The sequence below is a fragment of the Delphinus delphis genome, chromosome 20 (assembly GCF_949987515.2).
Source record: "Delphinus delphis chromosome 20, mDelDel1.2, whole genome shotgun sequence".
NCBI lineage: Eukaryota > Metazoa > Chordata > Mammalia > Artiodactyla > Delphinidae > Delphinus > Delphinus delphis.
This window is the reverse complement of record NC_082702.1, coordinates 7,536,384-7,561,346: the sequence shown is the minus strand read 5'-3', so window position 1 is coordinate 7,561,346 and position 24,963 is coordinate 7,536,384. Positions and strand designations below refer to the sequence as shown.

The 24,963-nt window shown below is 42.7% G+C and overlaps 1 protein-coding gene across 1 annotated transcript in view; it reads left to right on the top strand.

Moving 5' to 3' along the window:
• Positions 1-11,502, top strand: part of TRPM4 (transient receptor potential cation channel subfamily M member 4) — a 35,029-nt gene extending 23,527 nt beyond the window's left edge. The window contains exons 17-25 of the mRNA XM_059999523.1: positions 2-427; positions 5,225-5,357; positions 5,537-5,711; positions 5,941-6,118; positions 9,523-9,716; positions 10,006-10,138; positions 10,349-10,421; positions 10,514-10,619; positions 10,855-11,502. Coding sequence (XP_059855506.1) covers positions 2-427; positions 5,225-5,357; positions 5,537-5,711; positions 5,941-6,118; positions 9,523-9,716; positions 10,006-10,138; positions 10,349-10,421; positions 10,514-10,619; positions 10,855-10,859 — 1,423 coding nt within the window. The 3' untranslated portion in view covers positions 10,860-11,502. The remainder of the gene's footprint in view (position 1; positions 428-5,224; positions 5,358-5,536; positions 5,712-5,940; positions 6,119-9,522; positions 9,717-10,005; positions 10,139-10,348; positions 10,422-10,513; positions 10,620-10,854) is intronic.
• Positions 11,503-24,963: the final 13,461 nt, after the last annotated feature.

The window sequence follows — 24,963 nt, the reverse complement described above, 5'->3', positions numbered from 1 at the left end:
GGCCCACAGACCCTAATGAGAAGATGCCCTTGAGGGTGTTGAGGCCGCCCAGCCGCAGGAGCTGCTGTGGGGGGTGCCGCCTGCGCCGCTGGCCCCAGTTCTGGGGAGCACCGGTGACTTCCTTCATGGGCAACGTGGTCAGCTACCTCCTCTTCCTGCTGCTCTTCACCCACGTGCTGCTCATTGACTTCCAGCCCGAGAAACCCAGCGCTCTGGAGCTACTGCTCTACTTCTGGGCCTTCACCCTGCTCTGTGAGGAGTTACGCCAGGGGCTGGGTGACAGCTTGGGCAGCCTGGCCATGGGGGCCCCCAGGACAGACTCCCACCAGGCCCCACTGCGCCGCCGCCTGCACCTCTACCTCTCAGACGCCTGGAACCAGTGCGACATGGTGGCCCTGACCTGCTTCCTCATGGGCGTGGGCTGCCGGTGAGTGCCCTGTGACCCTACACTCCCGGCCCATGGCGGCCTCTGACCCTTCCTTCCTGGGGGTGGGGGCGTGGGAGTGGGGATGGGGGTGAGGGGTGGGGTTGGGGGTCTCAACTGTTGGGTTCCCTGCGGCAGGCAGAGGCTAAATCCAACTCCACTTACTCTTTTCTTTTTTTCATTGAAGTATAGTTGATGTACAATATTATATAAGTTGCAGGTATACATATAGTGATTCACAATTTTAAAATAACTCTGCTTATTCTTTTTTTAAAATAATTAATTAATTTGGCTGCATTTGGTCTTCGTTGCAGTGCGCGGGCTTCTCATTGCGGCGGCCTCTCCTGTTGCGGAGCATGGGCTCTAGGCGCGCAGACTTCAGTAGTTGTGGCTCGCGGACTCTGGAGCTCAGGCTCAGTAGTCGAGGCGCACTGGCTTACTTGCTCTGCGGCATGTGGGATCTTCCAGGACCAGGGCTTGAATCCGTGTCCCCTGCATTGGCAGGCGGATTCTTAACCACTCCGCCACCAGGGAAACCCCTGCTTATTCGTAAAAAAAAAAAAAAAAAAATCCCATCTTGATTGAAAGTACTGCCTAAAGATGTTCTGTAAGCCGTTTGCTCACATGTGGATATCGGGCTTTAGGGCTGATAGGATAAAATGAGAACCCCACTGATCTTCATTCTAGATCTGGATTTTACAGGATGTTTCTCTAGTCCTCAACATGGTCCTGTAGCTGCACCCCTGCCCTGGACCCCAGAAATCAGGCCACACACCGAGTACCACCCTCACCTCCTCCCTCCTCTTCCTCTATAGCCCTGGGTCCCAGGCCCTGTCCTCCTGGCACTTGACTTTCTGTCTCATCCCCCTGTTTACTTCCATGCCTGCCTCTCCCACTTGGACCCTTGCCCCAGCCTCTCTTCCCTCCAGTCCATCCCCCACAGGGCCCGCAAGGGTGTTTCTACACCCAGAGCTGGCCTGTCTCGCCCTGCTTCTTGGGGCTCGCCAGCGCCCGTGGACAGCCCCTGCCCTTCTCTGCCAGGGCTGCCTCCCTGATTTCTTTCTCTTTTCTTCATTTACACTCTGGCTTGTCTGAGAGCCACTTGCAGTTCCTTCTTCACAAGGCCAGTGGCTTTGACCGTGATCCTTGGTATTTTGAATCTGCGTAATTATAAAATTGCAGTTAGAATTTTACCAGTACTGACGGATTCTTACCAAGGAACTATTTTCTAGTTACTTTAAACTGCCTTGATTGATTTTACATTGCAGGACAGTGAAAGTACCTTCAATTATTTTCTTTTTCAGTTTCTGAAATTATTTCAACTTGATTAATTATTGTTTGGGTTAAGTTTTACAACAAATATTTGGTTCAACATTTGTGTTTTTGTCCTATCAAATTTTGCCAAAATCTAGGGTCTGTGTTTGTGAATTTTACTTTGTGGCTTTTATTTCTTGCGTGTCTGGTTTTCCTGGGTCAAATTTCATAATTTTAAATTTCATCAGGGAGGCCTCAATGCTTTGTCAACTTTTTACTCCATAAAAATCTTGACTGTTTCTGCTTATTTCTTAGCTAATTTACAAAAAACTTAACTGTGAGGAATTACCCTCAAATATTTTCTGTTGCGCAGACTGGGCTATATAATGTTAGTTCATTTCTTCCACAGTTTCTAGATTGTATTGTGTGGTGCCAGAGAGAGGGCAAAGGGCAAATCAAAATGTCCTTGGGAATAAATTGTGTTGTCTTTGGGTCTTGGTACATGCTGTTCCCCCTTCCTGAAACACTTTTCCCTCCTCTCCTTGGCCAAGCCAACTCCTACACTTCCTCTCAGCCTCAGCTTTGCTGTCTCTGCCTCTGGAGGTCTTCCTTTCTCCTACCCAGACTCTGGGTCTCTTGTGTTCCTCTAACATCCTGAGAGTCCCCCCAATAGTGCTTTGACCATGACTTTTGCTGTCGCTCTCCTCACACAAGATTATAAACTCCTCAAGCCACATCTATCTTGTCTCCCAGCAACTTAAAACATCTTTGAATATAGTCTATGCTCAAAGAAATGCAGAAGTGTGTCCTTATTGAACAAGATTATATTCAAATGAAGAAGAGCATAGAACAGAAACGGATTATCTTCCTCAGCCATTTCAAGCTTCCTCCTTTTCTCAGCAGTTACCTCCATCAACAGTTTGGTGCACATCCTGCCTGTTCTTTTTCTATGCATTTACCTACTTCTTTTATACACAGATATTATACACAGATGATACTATATTTTATTATTCTTTTGCAACCTCTTCTTTTCCTCTGTAATATGTCCTGACATTCTTTCCATGTCAGTATTTGCAAATATTCCTTATTCTTTAAAAATGTTGCATCAGATTCCTGAAGAAGGGTTTTAGTCTTCGCTGGCTAAAGCAGACAAGACAGACTTCTTCTTGCCAGATTTAATAAATGAATGAATTCCTTTCATGAGGCAGTGGGACAAAAATTCTGAACTTCAAGAGATAGAATTAGGCCCAAAATTTCTCTACAAAGCTTCTTTCATTTTCTACTTGAGATAACATGAAGTTATAATCAGATATTAGCTGCTCTGGGTCCAGTACTCTGATGGTGAGTTGTTTTTTTGTTTTTTGTTTTTAAATAAAGTCCTACCTGTTAGGACACCACTGCTTTTGAACAGAGCAGACAAAGAACTTTGTGGTCACAACCTAGTGACTGTTTACAGGGGATGAAGTGTCCTGACATCCCCTCTTATAATCTGGATGGTTGACAGCAATGACCCCCTACTCTTTTCTCAGTTGACACACTGAGAGGTATGCTTCCTCTATGCCTTGCTAAAAATGGCACAAAGTAATTCGACATGAATAATTTATTAAAACAGCAAGACAAGAAAGTTTTGTACAACACTGTGCTTCTGTTTATTCCTTGTATTTTGTATAAAGTATCTTCTGAGAGGAAAGGGCTAGGACCATGTGCTACCACCCTTTAGGAATACCAGTGGTGTTTTAGACATTTTTGTCAAGCTCATCGTTTTTTAGGTGGGGGAAGAATTATTGGACAGGAAAAAAAATTCCAAAAAATCTCATTTTACACAGGAGAAATTTCCTGTGTTCTCCAGAATTGAATGGATGAATCGTTTTATTTTGCCGATCCCTTCCGGATGGACATTTCAGTTGTTTCTAATTTTTTATGATTCCAAAGTAATAATACATCTGAGATGTACACTTTGTGGGTCAAAGGGTATGTGTATTCTTGATGTGGAAGGCTTTCCTTGTAAAATAGATTCTTCCGGTTACACATCCACCATCTGGGTAAGACACTGCCCCCTTGAGGACATGCTTGATGATACCTGATATTTTCAATCTTTAAAATTTTGTAGCTCTCAATTTAACCTTTACATGTTTTGACAATCTGATGGGAAAAATGACCTCTCCTTGTTTTAATTTATGCATCCCTGACTCCTAGTTGGGTAAGTTGGGCATCTTTCATAGCTAAATGGCACATGTACTCTGTCAACTGTCTTTTCATACCCTTCGCCCCAGTTTTTAATTTATTGTGTTCACCGATCTCTTGCATGTATATATTTTTTGGTAGGTGTTCTCCTTATACTCTGGATCCCAATCCTTGGTGGTTTTGTTCTAAGTATCCTCTTACAGTCTGCAGCTTGTCTTTTCACTTTTGTATGTTCTTTAAACATTCTTTTATTCTTTAACTTTTCATTTCGAAAAACCCCTAGACATAAAAAAATTTTGCAAAAACAGCACAGAGAATTCCCATACACCATTCATCCAGATCCCCCAAATGTTAACATCTTATATTATCAGAACCAGGAAATTTTATTTAAATTTCATCAGTTGTCCACTGATGTTCTTTTTCTGGATCAGGAGCCAATCCAGGATTCCATGTTGCCTTTAGTTGTCATGTCTCCTTAATTGTCTCTAATCTGGGACAGTTTTTCAGTCCATCTTTGGCTTTTATGATCTTAACACTTTTGAAGAGTCCAGACCAGTTATTTTGTAGAATTTGCCTCTGTTTATGTTTGTCTGGTATTCCCTCCTGATCAAATTTACGCTATGTATTTTTGGCAGAAAATTTTGTCTTTCTCTGTCCATCATATTTATGTTATCTTTTAATACACATGAGTTTTATATTTTAAAGTAAATATTCAGTCTTTTCCTTTATTATGATTTTGTGCCTTGTATATAAGACTCTTTTTCTTATATAACATTTATCTTATGTCAAGCTTATGAAGAAATTCTATATTTTCTTACTAAGATTTTGATGTTTTGCCTTTTACTCTAGGTTTTTAATCCCTTCAGAGTTAAAGTACATGATGCAAAATAGAGATATAATTTTTATTTTCCCCATAGGGATTGCTGATGTTATTCACCATTTGACTTTACTCTGTGAATTGTGTGTTGTTATCCTTTATCCGATTTCCTGTTAGGTCGTTTGTCTTCTGCTTATTGGTTTGCTGGAACTCTCTATATTTTGCCTTGTATAGGTTGGACAAATATCCCTGCAGTTTTCACAACTTGTTTGTTACAGGGACCTCCCAGCTTTTTGCTAAGGCCGTTGTTCATGCAGCCATTATTTAGTGGGTACCAGCGCCCTGCGTAGCCCAGCTTGGCACTGTCACGGGTGCCAAATTTTAAATTTGAGTAAACCCCGGGTGAATCGGGGTAGGGGGGTGGTCCCAGGTCTGGCCCTGGGGAGGCCACATCCTCACCTTCAGCCTGGTGTTGGGAAGACTCAGGGTTTTGCTTTACACCGTGTAACCCTTGAGTGACCCCTGCCGCGTCTGCCATACCCCAGGCTGACCGCAGGACTGTATGACCTGGGCCGTACTGTCCTCTGCCTCGACTTCATGATCTTCACGCTGAGGCTGCTGCACATCTTCACAGTCAACAAACATCTGGGGCCCAAGATCGTCATCGTGAACAAGATGGTGAGGGGTGGGGTAGGACTGGTGTGGGCGGGGCCAGAGGAGGAAAGGGGCGGAGCCAGAGAAGGTGTCGTGGAGTCTGGAACGCAATGCCAGGGAAGGAGGCAGGGCTTTGGATGCAGGGGCGGGGCCAGAGTAGCGAAGGGCAGGGCCCAGATTGGTCTCATCTTCCTCTTCTGTAGATGAAGGACGTGTTCTTCTTCCTCTTCTTCCTTGGCGTGTGGCTGGTTGCCTATGGGGTGGCCACGGAGGGGCTCCTTAGGCCCCAGGACCGTAACCTCTCGAATATCCTGCGCCGGGTCTTCTACCGGCCCTACCTGCAGATCTTTGGGCAGATCCCCCAGGAGGACATAGACGGTAAGGAGGGCATAGGCGGTAAGGAGGGATGAGAGGGCCTGACACCCTCCCTCTGAGTCCCCTCTCTCTCTCCTCTATCTCTGGGTCTCTGACCCCTCCTCCTTCTCTTTGCGTCTCTGTTCTCCCCTCTTTCTGGGATTCTGTCTCTCTCTGCTCTCCCATGCCCGTCTGGATTTCTGTCTTCCTTAGGTCTCTGTCTCTCTGGCTCCATCTCTATCTCCCTTCACAGCGAGCCTCATGAAGCCCGACAACTGTTCATCGGAGAAGGGCATATGGGCGCGCCCCTCAGGGACCCAGGCAGGCTCCTGCATCTCGATTTATGCCAACTGGCTGGTGGTGGTCCTCCTCATCATCTTCCTGCTCGTGGCCAACATCCTGCTGGTCAATTTGCTCATCGCGATGTTCAGGTGAGTCCCCACTGCTCTCTGATGATCTGACCTCATCTGGGTGACCTCACCCAGCATGACCCTTGACCCCAGCGTGATTCTTGATCCCAGCTTGACCCTTGACCCCAGTCTAAGCAATTCTAGTTTTAGTCTCTGACTCTGATTTAAATCTAATGCTGGCTTGTCCCCAAACCCAGTCAGAGTCTGCTCCTGACCTGGACTTTGGAACCTGATCTGCTCTCTGAGCCCAGGCTGAAGATTTAAAAATTTTTTTATTGTGGCAAAATATATATAACAAAATTTGCCATCGTCACCATTTTTAAGTGTACAATGCAGTGACATTAATTACATTTATAATGTTGTACAACCATCACCACTATCTATTTCCAAAACATTTTCATCACTCCAAACAGAAAGTGTGTACGCATTCAGCAAGGGTTAACTCCTCATTTTCCCCTCCCCTGCCCAGTTCCTGGTAACCTTTAATTTACTCTCTGTGTCTATGAATCTGCCTCTTGGAGGTGATTCATGTAAGTGACATCATACAATATTTGTCCTTTTGTGTCCGGCATAATGTTTTCATTGTGCAATCATGTTGTAGCACGTGCCACCACTCCATCCCTTTTTATGGCTGAATAATACTGATGTATTGATATAAGACATTTTGTTGATCCATTCATCTGATGATGGAAACTTGGGTTGGTTCCATCTTTTGGCTATTGTGGATAATGCTGCAATGAACACTGCTGTTCACAATTGCTGTTTGAGTCTCTGTTTTTTATTTCTTTTGGGTATATTTCTAGAATAGAATGCTGGGTCATATGGTAATTCTGTTTAGCCTTTCTGCATCCTTACTAACAGTTGTTATTTTCCTTATTAAGAGGTTCTAGCCATCCTAGCGGGCATGAACTGGTTATTTCATTGTGGTTTTGATTTGTATTTTCCTAATGACTGGTGACATTGAGCATCTTTCCATGGGCTTATTGCCCATTTGCACATCTTTAAAGAAATGTCTGTTCAAATCCTTTGCCCATTTTTTAAAATAAATTTATTTATTTATTTTTATTTTTGGCTGTGTTGGGTCTTCGTTGCTGCGCAGAGGCTTTCTCTAGTTGCAGTGAGCGGGGGCTACTCCTCGTTGCGGTGCGCGGGCTCCTCATTGCAGTGGCTTCTCTTGTTGCGGAGCACGGGCTCTAGGCGTGCGGGCTTCAGTAGTTGCAACACGTGGGCTCTAGAGCACAAGCTCAGTAGTTATGGTGCACAGGCTTAGTTGCTCCGCAGCATGTGTGATCTTCCTGGACCAGGGCTCGAACCCGTGTCCCCTGCATTGGCAGGCAGATTCTTAACCACTGCGCCACCAGGGAAGCCCCCTTTGCCCGTTTTTTAAATTGAGTTGTTTGTATTTTAGTGTTTGAGTTGTAGCAGTTCTTTATTCTGGATATTAAACTCCTATCACATATATAATTTGCAAATATTTTCTCCCATTCTGTTGGTTGTCTTTTCCTTTTCTTGATAATATCCTTTGATTCTTAAGTTTATTTATTTATTTGTCTGTGCCACACAGCTTGCGGGATCTTAGCTCCCTGACCAGGGATCGAACCGTCATCCCCTGCATTGCAAGGTGGATTCTTAACCACTGGACCACCAGGGAAGTCCCTGGGATTTTCTATTTCTATATGTAGGCTATATCATCTGTCAATGGAGACAGTTTTACTTCTTCCTTTCCAATTTGGATGCCTTTTAGTTCTTTATCTTGCTTGCTGTGGCTAGACCTTCCAGTATAATGAATAGAAGTGGTGAAATTGGGCATTTTTAAAAAATATTTATTTTCTTTATTTTTGGGGCTGCATCGGGTCTTAGTTGCGGTATGCGGGCTCTTTGTTGTGGCGCGCGGGTTTTTCTCTCTCTAGTTGTGGTGCGCAGGTTCCAGAGCATGTGGGCTCTGTAGTTTGCGGCACTAGGGATCTCTCGATGAGGTGCAGGAGCTCAGTAGTTGTGGTGTGCGGGCTTAGTTGCTCTGCGGCATGTGGGATCTTAGTTCCCCAACCAGGGATCGAACCCACGTCCCCTGCATTGGAAGGCAGATTCTTTACCACTGGGCAACCAGGGAAGTCCCAAAAGTGGGCATCCTTGTCTTGTTCTTGATCTTTGGGGAAAGTTTTCAGTCTTTTTTCATTGAGTATGATGTTAGCTGTGGGTTTTTCATAAGTACCTTTTATCATGTTGAAGAAGTTTCCTTCTATTTCTACTTTTCTGAGTTTTTGTTTTGTTTTTGTTTGAACCATGAAAGGGTGTTGGATTTTGTCAAATGCCTTTTCTGTGTCTCCATGTCAATTGAGATGATCACGTGGTTTTTCCTTTGTTCTATTAAGGTGGTATATTACATTGATTGATTTTTGTATGTTGAACTACTCTTGCATTCCTTGCATATATCCCACTTATAATCTTTTCAATATGCTGTTGCATTAGGTTTCTAGTATTTTGTTGAGGATTTTTGCATGTATATTCATAAAGGATATTGGTCTGTAGTTTTCTCGTGATATCTTTATCTGACTTTGATATCATCATGGTAATGCTGGCCTCATAGAATGAATTGGGAAGTGCTCTCCTCTTCAATTTTTTGGAAGAATTTGAGAAGGATTGGTGTTAAATCTTTTTTAAATGTGTGGTAGAATTCACCAGTCAAACCATCTGGTCCTGGGCTTTTTTGTTGGGACATTTTAAATTAGTGATTCAATCTCTTTACTTGTTATAGGTCTTTTGAGATTGTCCTGTTTCTTCTTGAATCAGTTTAGGTAATTTGTGTGTTTCTAGTAATTTGTCCATTTCATCTAGGTTATCTAATTTGTTGGTGTACAATTATTAATAGCATTCTCTTATAATCCTTTTTATTTCTATACGGTTGATAGTAATGTCCCCATTTTCATTTCCTATTTTATTATTTGTGTCCAGGCTTTTTTTTTTTTTTTTTTTTTTTTTGCGGTATGCGGGCCTCTCACTGTTGTGGCCTCTCCTGTTGCGGAGCACAGGCTCCGGACGTGCAGGCTCAGCGGCCATGGCTCACGGGCCCAGCCGCTCCGCGGCATGTGGGATCTTACCGGGCCGGGGCACGAACCCTTGTCCCCTGCATCGGCAGGCGGATTCTCAACCACTGCGCCACCAGGGAAGCCCCAGGCTGACTTTTGAACCTGACTCCAATCTCTACTTAATTCATGATAGCTTTCCCAACTTGACCTATGACATCTGACCCTGGACACTCCTAACCCAGCTATTAATTGCGTCCTGTAATAACCTCCAACTTTATTGATCTTGACATCTGCCTGCTGCCTTGGGCTTCAAACAGATATTGCGTGACAGCTAATCTTCATCCTCTCTTCCTGAAGGGGCGTTGACCTCCAGTGACCCTTGATCTCTGGTCCCCACAGCTATACCTTCGGCAAAGTACAGGCCAACAGCGACCTCTACTGGAAGGCGCAGCGCTACAGCCTCATCCGGGAATTTCACTCTCGGCCCGCACTGGCCCCGCCTCTCATCGTCATCTCGCACGTGTGCTTACTCATCCGTCGATTGCGCAGGCTCCGGGCCAGCTTGCCACCTTCCGCAGCCGTCGAGCATTTTCGTGAGACCCCCGGCTTGGCCCAAAAGAGAGAAACCTAGGGGGCGGAACCTGGAGAGAAAGAAGAGCATGTATAGGCTGGAGGAGGAGGACGCCCAGGAGCACTAGTGGGCAGGGCTTAGTCTGTCAGGGAGCTGGGCGTGGGATATTAGTGGGAGGCCTAGAACGGCGAGGGGGCGTGGTCTGGGAGATCACCAAAGCTCACGGTTTTGGGTGGGGAAGCTGGGTCTAGGAGCAGGCGTGGCCCGAGGATGGGCGAGCCCTTTGACTCTCTCCTGACCCCACTGTCCAGGGGTCCACCTCTCGAAGGAAGCGGAGCGGAAGCTGTTGACGTGGGAGTCAGTGCAAAAGGAGAGTTTCCTGCTGGAGCGAGCTCGGGACAAGCGGGAGAGCGACTCTGAAAGTCTGAAGCGCACGTCGCAGAAGTGAGGGCGGGGCCTGGCTCTGGGCGGGGCTTTTGGCTTAGGGAACAGAGCCCATGATTTAGGTCCTGCAAAGACCCAGGCTAGAGGTGGAGCCTGCAGGCACAGGGTCCTGGAATGCTAGGGAGAAAAGCTGAACCACTGAGGGCGGGTCTTCGAAGGTGGGCGGGGCTGGTAGGCTGCGGGCACCGATCTGAAACCCTGGATCCCCAGGGTGGACACAGCACTGCAGCAGCTGAGACAGATCCGCGAGCACGAGCAGCGTCTGAAAGGACTGGAACAGGAGGTGAGAATCCCGGGCCAGGCTGGGGGAGTATGGCTGGGGTGAGGGGCAGTAGGGTTCCAGTCTGGTGCCCTGAGGTCCTCCCTGCTCCCCAGGTCCAGTACTGTAGCCGTGTCCTGGGCTGGGTAGCCGAGGCCCTGAGCCGCTCTGCATTACTTCCCCCAGGGGGGCCGCCGCCCCCAGCCTCACCTGGGCCTAAAGGTCAGTGTGTGTGGTGTACCTGTATCTCTGGCATCTGTCACTACCTACGTCTGTGTCCCTACTTTCCGGGTCTCTCTTCCCCTACGTCGGAGTGTTTTTCTCTTTTACTGGCTTTCCTTAGTCCCTGGTTCACTCTCAGTCTCCTTTGGGCTTTTTGTACATCTTTCTTTTTGCCAGTCTCTTATTTTTTTCTGTCTTCGTCTCTATGCCCACCACCTCTTCTCTCTTCCCCCAGACTGAGCCCTGCTGGTGGACTTCAAGGAGGAGCTGCCATAGGGAGTTTTGGTCCCAGAGTAAGGCCTAGCAGGTCCTTGACCCCTGCACCTGGCGGCCTTGTCCTTGAGGTGAACCTCATGCCCATGGACTACCACCTCAGCTGCTGTCACGATCACTGCAGGGAGTGTCATCCATGCAAACCACAGCAGGCTTGGATCCTCCCAGAACCAGCCCTACTCTGGGAGCATGAGCCGCTGGAGCCCAGGCATTCATTGCCTTTCAAGGCTGTACCACAGTCTGCTGGGCCAGAGAAGGCTGCAGGGTCATTGAGGTAAAGGACCAGAGCCCACTCACAGCTCCCCACACTGGGGAAATAAAGCCATTTGAGAGGAGTAGCATCCGGATGCTTGATTCTTGGGGAACTGGTGGGTGTATAGATCCTTTGGGGATGGGGGCTGAAGCTGGGGATGTGTTTGGGGTCCTTGGTTCGTTTGCTGCTTTATTTCAGGTATCCCCCAGCTGTTTCTTCCTCTCAGCCCCGCTATTCCTGTGTGACTCAGGCCCAGCACCTCTTGTCTGCACTATTTTGATGACTCTCACTTCAGTGGGACAAGAACCCCAACCATCTGTACCCCCCCCCCATTCCTGCCTACCAATGAAAGAAGAACTCAGAGATAAAAAGGAGAGTATTTCCTGGAGTGGGGGTGGGTGGGTGCTATGTACATCTGCTTTGGCAATAGGGGTACAGATGATGCAAATTTGAGTAGATAACTGCATATGTGTCTTTAAAAAGTCTAATTAGTGGAAAATTGCAGGCCATGCACGCACGGAATTGAGGCAAATATGCATCATTATACATGCCGTTTAACTAAACAACCCATAACAAACTAAACTGGTAATGACAAGGTTGAACTGACAGCAATTATTAGTAAAATAGCAAAAAAGCCACCAACAACCAACACATCCATAAATGCAAACCAAAACATCCTTTTTCCAAATTGGAGGAATTCCAACTGTCTGCCACTTTGGATGCAGAGTAGCTCTGAAATATTGCCAAGTGTTTTGTGGCAACCAGATTTTTCTGGAAGATGCTGAATCAATTCTCACTAACTCAAGTAGTAATAATAACAGTAATGACGACGGTGGCAACAACAACAACAGCTAACACGAGTGCTATGTGTCTGGCTTTGTGTTTAAGTTCTTCACAGGTGCTAAATCAAGGAATTCTCATGACAACCATATATTAGGTAGGTACTAATGTCTCCATTTGCAGATAAGAAAACTGAGGCACTCATAAAAGTTAAGTGACTCACACAAGGTCTCACAGCTAGAAAGTGGCCGAGTTTGAATAGGAATCTGGGCCATCTGGATCCAGAGCCTTTGTAAAGCACTAATTTATATTTAGAAATGTTAAATGCTACGAAGCCCTAGGAATTCACTCAGTGGGCATGCTGCTTTATTAAGCTGTTGTCTCTCAGCTCCAAATCTGCCCTTCTGTATACTCAGCTCTGTGACGCTGGGGCTGGGACTCCCGCAAGCCCCATTTGTTTTGCCAGCTGGGTTCCTATTAGACTCTGCCTAGAGGGGGCGCTAGAGGGAGAACGGTGACTGGTGGAGGAAGAGGGGATTTGCTGCTTCCTGTTCCTGAGCGTAGCCCCAGAGCATTGCTTTCTCTGGTTGCAGCTTTCAGCTTCCCCCGCCCCAGCACTCCCACAAGTTCTGTTTATGCCCTCAGTCACACCCGCTCCATCCAGGCAGCCCCTTTTTCTAGCCTGAGTTTCAGCTCCCAGGGTCACGTCTCCAAGAGTTTAGGTTCTGATAACTCTGTTCTCTCCCATTTTTCTCTCCAGTCCTGGGGGTGATATTTGCTTCGTGCAGTTTACTATTTCTGTGCTAACTCTGCTTCTTTATATTTATTTACCAGTTTTCTGAGACCCGTTTAATATATCTGAGACCCCTGTATTAATTTATTTCTGTTGGAGAGATACAACCTCCACTTCATTTCCACACATAAATCAGTTTGGAAACCAAAAGACCTGTAATTGAAGAGGAGGCTAGGCGCTCTTGAGGAATTACAAAATACTCCTAAAATTTATATTTAAATCTTTCTTACTTGTATCTTTTCCCGCAGTGAACCTACTTCACTTCTCTGTTGCACAGCCCTAGTACAGTGGGAATCCTGGCCCCTTAAAATGACAATTGGTGACCACAAATGTCTCCACTTGTCTTGGTGCTGTGTTTTTGGAAGCCACACAGAGTTTAACTGGGCCATTACAAAGGTGGAAGATACTTCCTTTTAGGAGTGAGGAGGACCTCTTGCTGGTCACCAGCAAGGCCAGTAAGTGACTGGGTGTCCATTAACCAAGAGTGAGCAGCATAGCCATGATCTGCTACTCTAGGGTCCTCCGGAGGGGTTGCTGAGGGCATGCAACAGCTGTGGCATTCACTAGCCTGTGATCCAAAAGAACCCGTAAGATATGTGCTCCAGTCTCAGATGTGGGAAGGGAGTGACTGTCAGTAGAATATGTAAGCCACTAAAACCTTAAACAAATGGGTCATTTGAAAGAGAGGTGTATTTTATACAAAAACGAAAACTCCAGATAAGAGGCTGCAGGTTGTCAGAGAAAAGGAGGCAGCAGGGTGGAGTGAGGACTCAAGAATGCATGTGCTTTGTGAAGGCTGAGGACCTGCTCCATTAAAGGGACAAGTGGGGCTAGAGGAGACAGCTGTAAAGGCTGCTCAAAGCTGCCGCCAAAAACTGGAATGGATTTGGTAGCTCCTGTGAAGCCTACTTAGACAAGCCAAGGGGCTGATACGCAAACCTAGACTGAATTAGAGAAAACTGGGTATCGGATATGTTTTTGTTTCTCTTGGGTAAATACCTAAGATTGGGGTGTCTGGGTTGTATAATAAGCGGGATCTTAGTTCCCCAACCAGGGATTGAACCCGGGCCCCAACAGTGAAAGTGCTGAGTCCTAACCACTGGACTACCAGGGAATTCCACTGTATAACTTTATCTGAGGCTGCTTAACTCTTTTCCTAAGTGGTTGCACATTTTACATTTCCATCAGCAATGTTATGAGAGAATTTCAGTTGCTCTGCATCCTCACTAGCACTTGCTATTATCAGTATTTTTAATTAGCCATTCTAAGAGGTTTGTAGTGGTGTCTCACTGTGTTTTTTTTTAATTTTTAAAAATCTTAAAAGATTTTATTTAGGGCTTCCCTGGTGGTGCAGTGGTTGAGAGTCCGCCTGCCGATGCAGGGGACACGGGTTCGTGTCCCGGTCTGGGAAGATCCCACATGCCGCGGAGCGGCTGGGCCCGTGAGCCATGGCCGCTGAGCCTGCGCGTCCGGAGCCTGTGCTCCACAACGGGAGAGGCCACAACAGTGAGAGGCCCGTGCACCGCAAAAAAAAAAAAAAAAAAAAAAAAAAGGAAGATCCAAAAATGCTATCAGCAGCTTTGACCTAAATGATATTTATAGAAACTCATAACTGCAGAATACATACACTTTACCAGTGCTAAACCATAAAACAAGTATCAATAAATTTACAAGGATTGAAATCAGAGTATGTTCTCTGACTACAACGTTAGTAAATTTAAAATCAGTAACAACATATTTAAGGAAACTCCAAATACTTGGAAATTAAAGAATATATTACTAAATAATCCGTAGGTCAAAGAATAAATCACAAAGAACTACCAAACACTTTAAACTGAAGGATAATAAAACTATAAAATATCAAAATTTGTGGAATGCAACAAAAGTAATGCTTAGAGAGAATTTTATAGCTTTACATGCTGAAATTAGAAAAGAGGTTTAAAATCAATGTCTTACAAGAAGGTTTCAAGAAAAGAAGTAAATCTAAAATGGAAAAAAAGGAAAATATAAAATCAAAAATCAATGAAATAGAAAACAGACACTAGATGAAAGTAAGAAATCCAAAACTGGTTGTTTGAAATGATCAACAATATAATAGGACAGAAAGAGATATGCGCGTCATCAATATCAGGAATGAAAGAGGATTATTACTACATATCCTATAGACATTAAAAGGATAATAAGAAAATAGTATAAGAATTTTATGCCAACAGACTTAACAACTTAGATGAAATGGGGGAATTCCTTAAAAATACAACTTAACAAAATTGATATCAAATGACATGGGAAATCTGTATAGTCCTATGTCTGTTAAATACATTGAATTCCTTATCAAAACCCTTCCCACAAAGAAAATTCCACACCCAGATGGTTTCAAATAGTGAATTATATAGAATACTGAAAAAAAAAAACACCAAGAACAAGTACTTCGAAAACAGAAAAGGAGGAAACACTTTCCAATCCATTTTATAAGGCTACCATTACCCTAATGCCGAAACCTGATAAACATATTAGTAAAAGAGACCATTTAAGACCAATATCTTCATGAACATAGATGAAGACAAAAATCCTCAACATAAGTTAGAAAGCAAATCCTGCAATATATAAGAGTAATAGCTAATGATCACATGGAGTTTGTCCCAGAAATGCAAGGTCGATTTAACATATGAAAGTAGCAAGGTAGGAGACTTCCCTGGTGGTCCAGTGGTTAAGACTCTGTGCTCCCAGTGCAGGGGGGCACTGGTTCGATCCCTGGTTGGGGAACTAAGATCCTGCATGCCGCAACACGTGGCCAAAAGAAAAAAAAAAAGTAGCAGCAAAGTAATTCAGAAATAAACCATATGGTCCTTTTTTTTTTTTTTTTTTTTTGGACCACGATGCACAGTATATGGGATCTTACTTCCCTGACGAGGGGTGGAACCTGCACCCCCTGCATTGGAAGCACAGAGTCTTAACCACTGGACCACCAGGGAAGTCCCAGCATATGGTTTTTTGATTCTTGAAATAGAGTACAAAGACATCCAACTAGGAAAGAAAAGTCCTTTCTGGAATAACTGAATATCCATATGGGGAAAAAAATGAAACTCGAATCCCATTTCACACCATATACAAACATTAATTTGATATGAATCATCGATCTAAATGTAAAATCTAAAACTATAAAGCATTTAAAAGAAAACAAAAAAGAATACCTTTGTGACTTAGTGGTAGGCAAAAATTTCAAACATAGAACATAAAATGCAATCATCTTTAAAAATTGATCATTTAGATTTCACCAAATTAAAAACCTCTGCTCATCAAAAGACTTAAGAAAATCAATAGGCAAGTCAGAGACTAGGAGAAAATGATCCTGAGATACACAGCTGACAAAGACTTGTATTTAGGGAATATAAAGAACTCCTACAGCTTAATTAAAAGATATACAACAGGGGTATGGGAATAATAGGTACAAACTATTATGTATACAATAAAAAAGCTACAAGGACATACTGTACAACACATGGAATATAGCCAATATTCTATAATAACTATAAATGGAGTATAACCTTTAAAATTTGTGAATCACTATGTTGTATACCTGTAACTTATGTAATACATCAACTATATCTCAATTTTAAAAAGATATACAATTAAAAATGGGTAAAGTATTTAAAAAGACACTTCACAAAGACATACAAATGGCCAATATATTAATACATCTGAAAAAAGTCCTCAACATCATTAGTTATCAGAGAAATGCACATTAAAATCACAGTAATAGGGGCTTCCCTGGTGGCACAGTGGTTGAGAATCTGCCTGCTAATGCAGGGGACACGGGTTTGGGCCCTGGTCTGGGAGGATCCCACATGCCGCGGAGCAACTAGGCCCGTGAGCCACAACTACTGAGCCTGCGCATCTGGAGCCTGTGCTCCGCAACTGCGCGATAGTGAGAGGCCCGCGCACCGCGATGAAGAGTGGCCCCCGCTTGCCACAACTAGAGAAAGCCCTCGCACAGAAAAACGAAGACCCAACACAGCAAAAATAAATAAAAATTAATTAAAGCTCACACCAATCTCATGATGTTAGTTTAAAAAAAAAATCACAGTAATATACTATTAAACCCCCAAAATTAAGTATAATTGGTACAAGACTAATGGTGTCCTCCCAGATACTTTGCAGAAATAAACCGAAATCTTTCCTGCAGTAAGACACCTTCATCTTAAGGCCTTAAATTATTCCTACAAATAACTTGTCAAGAACAGGGAGAATCATAGCACATAAGGGGAAAAGGGCACTAGTGAGAACTGACAGAAACAACAGATGGCAGAATAAAATGAGCAAAGACATCAAATAAAGGAATCATTAGACAAAGTCAATAAAATAACTGGTTTCTATTTTTTAAGAAATAAAGGAAAAGTTTGAAAATATCTGAAGGGAACAGGACTCTATAAAAAGTGATTTCACAGATTTAAAAAGAAATGAAGGACACAATAATTGAAATTAGAAGTTTACTGAATGAATTTAACAGTGGATTCAATTCTGCTGAAGACAGTATTTGTGAACCGAAATACTTAGGTCAGAAAAACAACCAAGAACATAGCACAGAGAGATAACAACATGGAAAATACAAAAGGAGGTTAGTAAACACAGAAATCAAAGAAATTTTTGAAAGTCTGACAGATATTTAATTGTTCTTTTCAGAAGGTAAGAACAGAAAATGGTGCAGAAACAATGTCTGAAAAGATTAAGACAATTTTCCAGAACTGGTGAAATAAACCAATCTCAGATTCAAAAAGCCCAATGAAGTCCACTGGAGACAAAAGGAACTCTGTATACAGACATTATTTTATATAAAACACTTATAAGAAGAATACAGACTATTGCAAAGGAGAGACATAAAGGTGACTTCTCAATATCAAAAATGGAAGCCACAAGACAATGGTAGGATATGATCAACATTGAAAGAAAAAAAGCCTCCCCATCTAGTACCTTAAATCCTAATAAAATATTTTTAAATGAGGGTAAAATAAAAATAGTTTACAACAGACAAAAACATTTTGACAATCAGTCACCAACACATCTTCATTAATGGAAATTCTAAAACATCTTTCAAGCAGAAGGAAAGTAATCCCAGATGGGTGATTTGAGAACCGAGAGAAATAAAGGACAAAAAATACATATGTAGTAAATATGCAAGAAAATCCGAATAAAAAAATAACTATATGAAACAAAATAATAATGTCCTGGAAGGTTAAAAAGTAAAAATAAAAACCATCAAAATAATAAAATATAAGTTGAGAAGAAAGTAAATAGAATTCAAATATTTTAAGTTCTTTGTATCTTCTGGGAGAAGGGGAGACATACTGTAACTTCAATAAATTAAGTGTGCATTTTTTAAGTTCTAAGGTGATCACTAAATAAATACAGAGTGTACAACTTTATAATTGTAAGGAAGAGAACATTATAATGATTTAAAAAAATACTGGTCTGTACCAAAATTGAGAAAATTACGAAGATTAACACCAAATGCTGGCAAAGATGTGGAGCACCTGGAACTTTCATACACTGTTGCCAGGAGTGTAAATAGTACAACCATTCTGAAAATGGTCTAGCAGTTTCTTATGAAAATGGGCTTTTTAAATCTTAGTTTCTTATTAAACTGCTAGACCCTGTAATTCCCCTCCTATGGATTTACCTAAGAAAAATAAAAACATATGCCACAAAAAGACTTTTACAAGAACAGTCATAGCAGTTTTATTCATAATAGCCCAAACTTAATGAAATAGAAAACAAACAATAAAATCATCAACAAAGCCCAAAAGTTCTTTGAAAGAACTAATAAAGTTGACAATCTTCTAATAAGCTTGATCAAGAAAAAGGAGGACTTCCCTGGTGGTTCAGTGGTTAAGAATCCGCCTGCCAATGCAGGGGACATGGGTTTGAGCCCTGGTCCGGGAAAATCCCACATGCCATGGAGCAACTAAGCCCATGTGCCACAACTACTGAGCCTGCGCTCTAGACCCTGTGAGCCACAACTACTGAGCTCGCGCGCCTACAGCCTGTGCTCCGCAACAAGAGAAGCCACCGCAATGAGAAGTCCACGCACCGCAACAAAGAGTAGCCCCCACTCACCGCAACAAAGAGTAGCCCCCACTCACCGCAACTAGAGAAAGCCCGCACGCAGCAAGGAAGACCCAACGCAGCCAAAAATTAATTAATTTTTTAAAAATAAAAGAAAAAGTACAAATAACCAGTATTAGGAATTAAAAAAAGGGGACATTACTATAGATGCTGCAGATATTAAATAAATAATAATAAAGAATATTAACATTACTGCACCAATAATTTCAAAAAATAGGTGAAATACTCAAATACCTTTTAAAAATTAACCAAACAACTACCCAGGAAAAATAAAGAACCCAGGAAGTCCTATAATCATTAAATAACTTGAAACTGTAACTGAAAATCTTTCAAACACACATATGTGTTCATGCACACACTTACACAGACATATATGCAAACCTTTCTAATCCTAGATGTCATTAATGGCAAATTCTACCAACCTTTAAGAAAGAAATGCTCTTCTAGAAAACAGAAAGAGGAACACTCCCCAACTTATAAGACCAGCTCAACCTTGATACCAAAATTTATCTGAAAACTCAAAAGCCCCAAAATAGCTAAGATGCTCCTTAATAAAAACAAAGTGAGAAGACATGCTCTAACAAGTATTAAGCCTTATTATAAATTTGTAGTAAGGCAGTGTGAATTGAGACAGGGGCAAACAAACAGGCTAATGGAACAGAACAGAGAGCCTAAAATTAGACCCATCGTTATATTAAGTCTGATATACGATAGATATGCCTTAGCAGACCTGTAAGTAGGGGGTGAACTTCTCAATAAATGGTGCTAGAACAACTGGGTATCCACACAGCAAAAAAAAGAAACTGACCCCTACCTCAAATAACTGCAAAAATCAATCTCAGAGGGACAAAAGAAGTAAATGTGAAAAACAATACTATAAAATGCTAGAAAATATAAAAGAATGATCACTGGGTTATACTACTCCAGGGGACAAAATTACTGCTGATGTGAATGGTGCCCCTTGAAACACCACACCTTGGTATAGGAAAAGATTTCTCATAAAAGACACAATAAGCAATGACCATAAAATTTCAATTTGATACATTTTACTACATTAAAATTAAAAACTTCCTTTTTCGAAAAGACCCCAAAAGGAGAACAGAAAGAAAAACTGTAGAATGGGAGAAGATATCTGCAACCTACCTAACAACAAATGACTAATATCCAAAAGATATAAAGAACACCTACGAATTTGGAAGAAAAATACGGACAACCCAATAGGAAAATGGGCAAGAGGCTTGACAGGCACTTCATAAATATTTTATAATATTTAAATAATTATTAAATAATTCATTTAATTAAATTATCCCAATAACTATTACAAATATGTCATTAATAATCAGTGAAAGGCAATTAGAATTACAGTGAAATACAACTGCACACCAACCAGATTGGGAAAAAATGGAAAAGTCTAATAATACCAGGTGTTGATGAGATGTACAGCAACCAGGAAGTCTCATCCTCAATTAACGTTACTGTATATTGTCATAACTACTTTGGAGAACAACCTAGTATTAGTAGTAAAATCAAATATACACATACCCTATGGCCCAACAACTCCCAATATATTCCCTAGAGAAACTCTTTCACTTGTGCAACAGAATACAGTAATAATAATAACTAACACATTGTGCTTGCTTTGTGTCAGGCATTGTTCTAAATGCTTTACATTTTTAAATTACATTACTCTTCACAATAACCTTAGGAGGTAGGTACTATTATTACCTCCATTTTACAAAAGTGAAAAAAATTTAAACAAAAAGTTACACGACTTTCTCATCGTTACACCTCCAATGAGTGGTAGTCAGGATTTAACACAGTCTGGTTTCAGAAGCAGCTCTTAACCAACTACATTCTTCTACTTCTCACAAGAATGTTCTCCGCAACATTATTCATAATTGTCATAAAGTTGAAAGACACAAACGCCCATCAACAGTAAAATGCATAAATCATAGACTATTCAAACAAAAGAATACTATGCATACGTGAAGAAAATAAAGGAACTACAGCTACACTCAACAATATAAATTTCACAATGTTGAGCAAAAGAAGCACAGCGTAAAATATTCTAGACAGAATAAGTCCCTATTTCTAAGTTCAAAACAGAAGCAAAATTAAACTAGTAATTTAGGGATGCACATATACATGGAAAAAGTATAAAGAAAATCAAGGATATGATCACCACAAAAGTCAGACTTGAAGTTACCTCTAAAAGGGAAGAAGGGGTACTTGATTGTGAAATGATAATGAGAGAAGCTCTTTCAGAGTCATGGTAATATTCTTCTTGATCTGGGTGGCAGTTACACAGATGTAAGCTTTATAATTATTCATTTAAAACTGTTTATACATTCTATGCCCTTTTATACATTTTATACATTCTATGCCCCTTTGGGGATGCATATTTCATGATTTAGAACATTAAAAATAAAATATAAAGAAAAGAAGAAGAAATGGCCAGAGAATTAGGAGAAATGCCAGAAGGAAATGCTGTCACAAAAGCTAAGGATATGAAAAAGAAACAGAGAGCCTCAGATTATCAACACAAAAGCAAGTAAGAGAAACTCTAAAGCGTGTCCATAGTGAATTCTTTCCTTTGGGTTTCAGAATAAACAGAAAAACAGAAATCTTAATTCAATTTGTTCAAAAGTTAACCAAGAAGAGGAAGGTGGTGGGATGAATTGGGAGATTGGTATACATATGGAGATACACATACACTAATATGTATAAAATAGATAACAAATAAGAACCTGCTGTATAAAAAATAATAATTAAATTAAATTAAAAAAAGAAGAGTCGGCAGCTTACCTAAGATCACAAATCTTCACTATTACTAGATGGTTTGCCAGCAGCTGAAATGAACCATAACTCAAAATTACAAGGAGTACTTCTGATTCCCATAATGCATGTTAACACTGACCCTGACACTGAGTTCCACTAAACAAAGGAAAACTGTATCCATGAAAAATATATCCACCTTTCTTGAACACATTCAGAAAGTGTATTCTGGTAAATTGGTACATTTACCAGAATTTACAAGTTTTCTGGTAAACCGGTAAATCTGACTTACAGCAAACAGATTCTGCAAACCGGCCACTGTGACACCTAGAAAGCCCCTTGCTTCCCTGGCAAACCCTTCCTCGCCGCCTGGAGAGGCCCTGATGGTGGCCCAACGTGTGAGGTTCTACATCACCCTTCCCAGCAACTGCTCTCCTAGGCCCATGCCTTCCGGAGAGCGCTCGGGCCTCCCAGAAATGCCCGTTCCTCTCCCTTTACCTCCTCCCCTGGAACTATAAACCCCAAAGATGAAAGCAGGGAGCTGGTGTCCAGCTTCCTCAAGGAGCAGGCAATAACTTCGTCCTTAACAGGCGTGTGAGGAGGCTAGACCCGGTCTCTGCCGCCCGGGAGCCCGAACCAAAAGGCTTCCCCAATTGGGCAGGGACCGACGGCCGCTTCCTGTGAAGGTCGGGCCTTGGGATTGGCTCAAAGTCAGATCTGGTGAGCGAAGGGGCGGACGCCAATTTCCCAGGTCCTAGGGGAGAAAAAAGGAGGGCCCTCTCGGGCCGTTTGACCTCTCAGCTCCACAGAGCCCGGGGTCTGGGAGGCTCTGTCAGGTGGCCTGTTATCCCTTGGCGAAGTCCAGTGACCCCAGGGGGTGACGCCCAACCTCACACACCCCAGATTTATGAACGTTTCAGGGATCCTGCGGGAGCCAATTCACCCTCACCCTCGAGGCCTGGACCCTTCAGTCTGGTCAATCAACCGAAAATAAGGGTCTAGAAGGCTCAGCTGAGGAGCCTAGCAACCACCTCGGGCCCCTTCAAGGCTCAGGCCTTACCGCGCAACGCTCCTTGCTCTACCTCAGGCACCGACTTTCCCGCGTTCCTCTGCGCATGCGCCGCCGCTCCCCTCGCTCACCTCTCCTGACGGAGGGAAAGATCCTGCGGCTCCACCCCCTCCAACAACCCACCTCGCTCCCTACACGCGCGCACACGCTCACACATGCGCATGCGTCCCTCCTTCCTTCCTTTCCTCTCGTGCAGTTTAGACCGCGTGCCCAACCTTCCCTTTCCATCCTCCTGCACTGCTCAGTCCAGGCTCTAAGCCGAGTCCCTCGTCTGGAGCATGGGCTTCACTTCCAGTCCCCCGAGTAATGTGGAGGTGAGGATGAGGTGGGAGGATTGGTCTTCCAATTCATTTCTTTTTGCCTTCAGATCTTTGACAGTAAAACTTAAGTCTCCCCATACTACTAGCCAAACCTTAAGTATGTGTCCAATAAGACAGACGGGAACCTTGCCTCCAGAGAATTCTGAAGTCTGCTGGGCTTGCAGACAAGAATAAAAAAGCTAAAGATTGGGCTTCCCTGGTGGCGCAGCGGTTGGGAGTACACCTGACGATGCAGGGGACACGGGTTCGTGCCCCGGTCCGGGAAGATCCCACATGTCGTGGAGCGGCTGGGTCCGTGAGCCATGGCCGCTGAGCCTGCGCATCCGGAGCCTGTGCTCCACAACGGGAGAGGCCCGCATACCGCAAAAAAAACCAATAACAACAAAAAAAAAAAGCTAAAGATTTACTCGAGTTCTTGGTCTCAGGACTGCTTTTATACTCTTAAAAATGAAGGACCCCAATAATTTATGTGGGTTGTACTTATGTGGATTGTTTATGTGAGTTGTATCTATCAATATTAAAACAGACATTTCTGAAATACGTATTATCATCAAAAACTCATTGTGTAAACATAACATTTTTAATAACTAATTTCCACACCAAAAATAATTTAGAGAGAAGAGTATTTTACATTTTTGCAGATCTCTTTAATGCCTGGCTTACTAGAAGACAATTGGATTCTCATATCTGCTTCTGCACAGGGTTTGTCAAAATAGCTCATGTGCTGTAGCTTCTGGAAAACATCACTGTATACTCAAGAGAAAGTGAGAGTGAAAAGGCAAATGACATCTTAATAGTATTACGAAAATAATTTTCACCTCATGAACCCCTGAAAGTGTCTCAGGAACCACCAGCGGTCCCTAGGCCACATTTTGAGAACCACATTTTGAGAACCACCAGTGGTCCCTAGGCTTAGATCATTATGACTGAGCAAAAAAGATGTAAAGGAAAATGTCTAGGTGCTGTAAGAATACATTACAATCTGGGGAAATTATTCAATCCTTAACACAGAGACCTAATTTGGAGAGAGTGTTTCTGAGCCCAAGCTCATGCTGCTGATCGCACATCAGGCCAATAAATCCTTGCTGGGGCAAGGAATAGCAACTTTATTTGGAAAGCCAGCATACCAAGAAGATGCTGGACTAGTGTCCAGAAGAACAATCTTACCAGAGTTAAAATTCAGGCTTCTTTTATACCTATGTGACCTGTAGGTCTGGTCACAATGTTCCTATAAGCCTCCAACAAGACAACTTATTTTGTTTTCCAATTTTTTATCTTTATATGAATGGAAGAGCATTATACATTTAAAGGTCAGAGCCTTGAGAATGGGCTATCATGTGTATTTCAGGCTTTGGCAACATTCTTTTACAAAGATGCAGAGCCAGCATGACTAAGCACAGGCAACAGAGCACAAGGGTTAGAACTAAGGGAATAGATCCAATATGGAGTCAGGCTTGTTCTTCTCTGTTACAGGAGGAGTTCCCTGAGGAAGTAACACTGAAACTGAGACTTGAAGGTTGATTTACTAGGTGAAAAATGGAATATGAACATCTCAGCCCCTGAGCCTATGCAAAGCCCTGGGGCAGGAAAATCTGTGAACTCAAGACACCAGTCAGTAAATGTTTATTGAATGATATGTGCCCCACACTGCCCTAGACCCTAAGGATACTGTATGAAAAAGATTTTACATTCTAGTTGCAAAAGCAGGAAACATGTAAACAAATAAGAATTTCTGAGAATGGGAGTGCTGTTAAGAAAGCAAAACAGAGTATGATGAGGGGACAAGGCAGAGAGCTGTAGACAGTAGTCAAGTAAGACCTCTCTGAGGAAGTGACATTTGGCAGAGCCTTGAAGGAGATGAGGAAAGGAGCTAGGAACAACATGAGGAAGAGCATACCAGGCAGAGAGAACAGCAATGACAAAAGTCTGGAGGCAGAAGTATACTTGACAGGTTCTTGAAA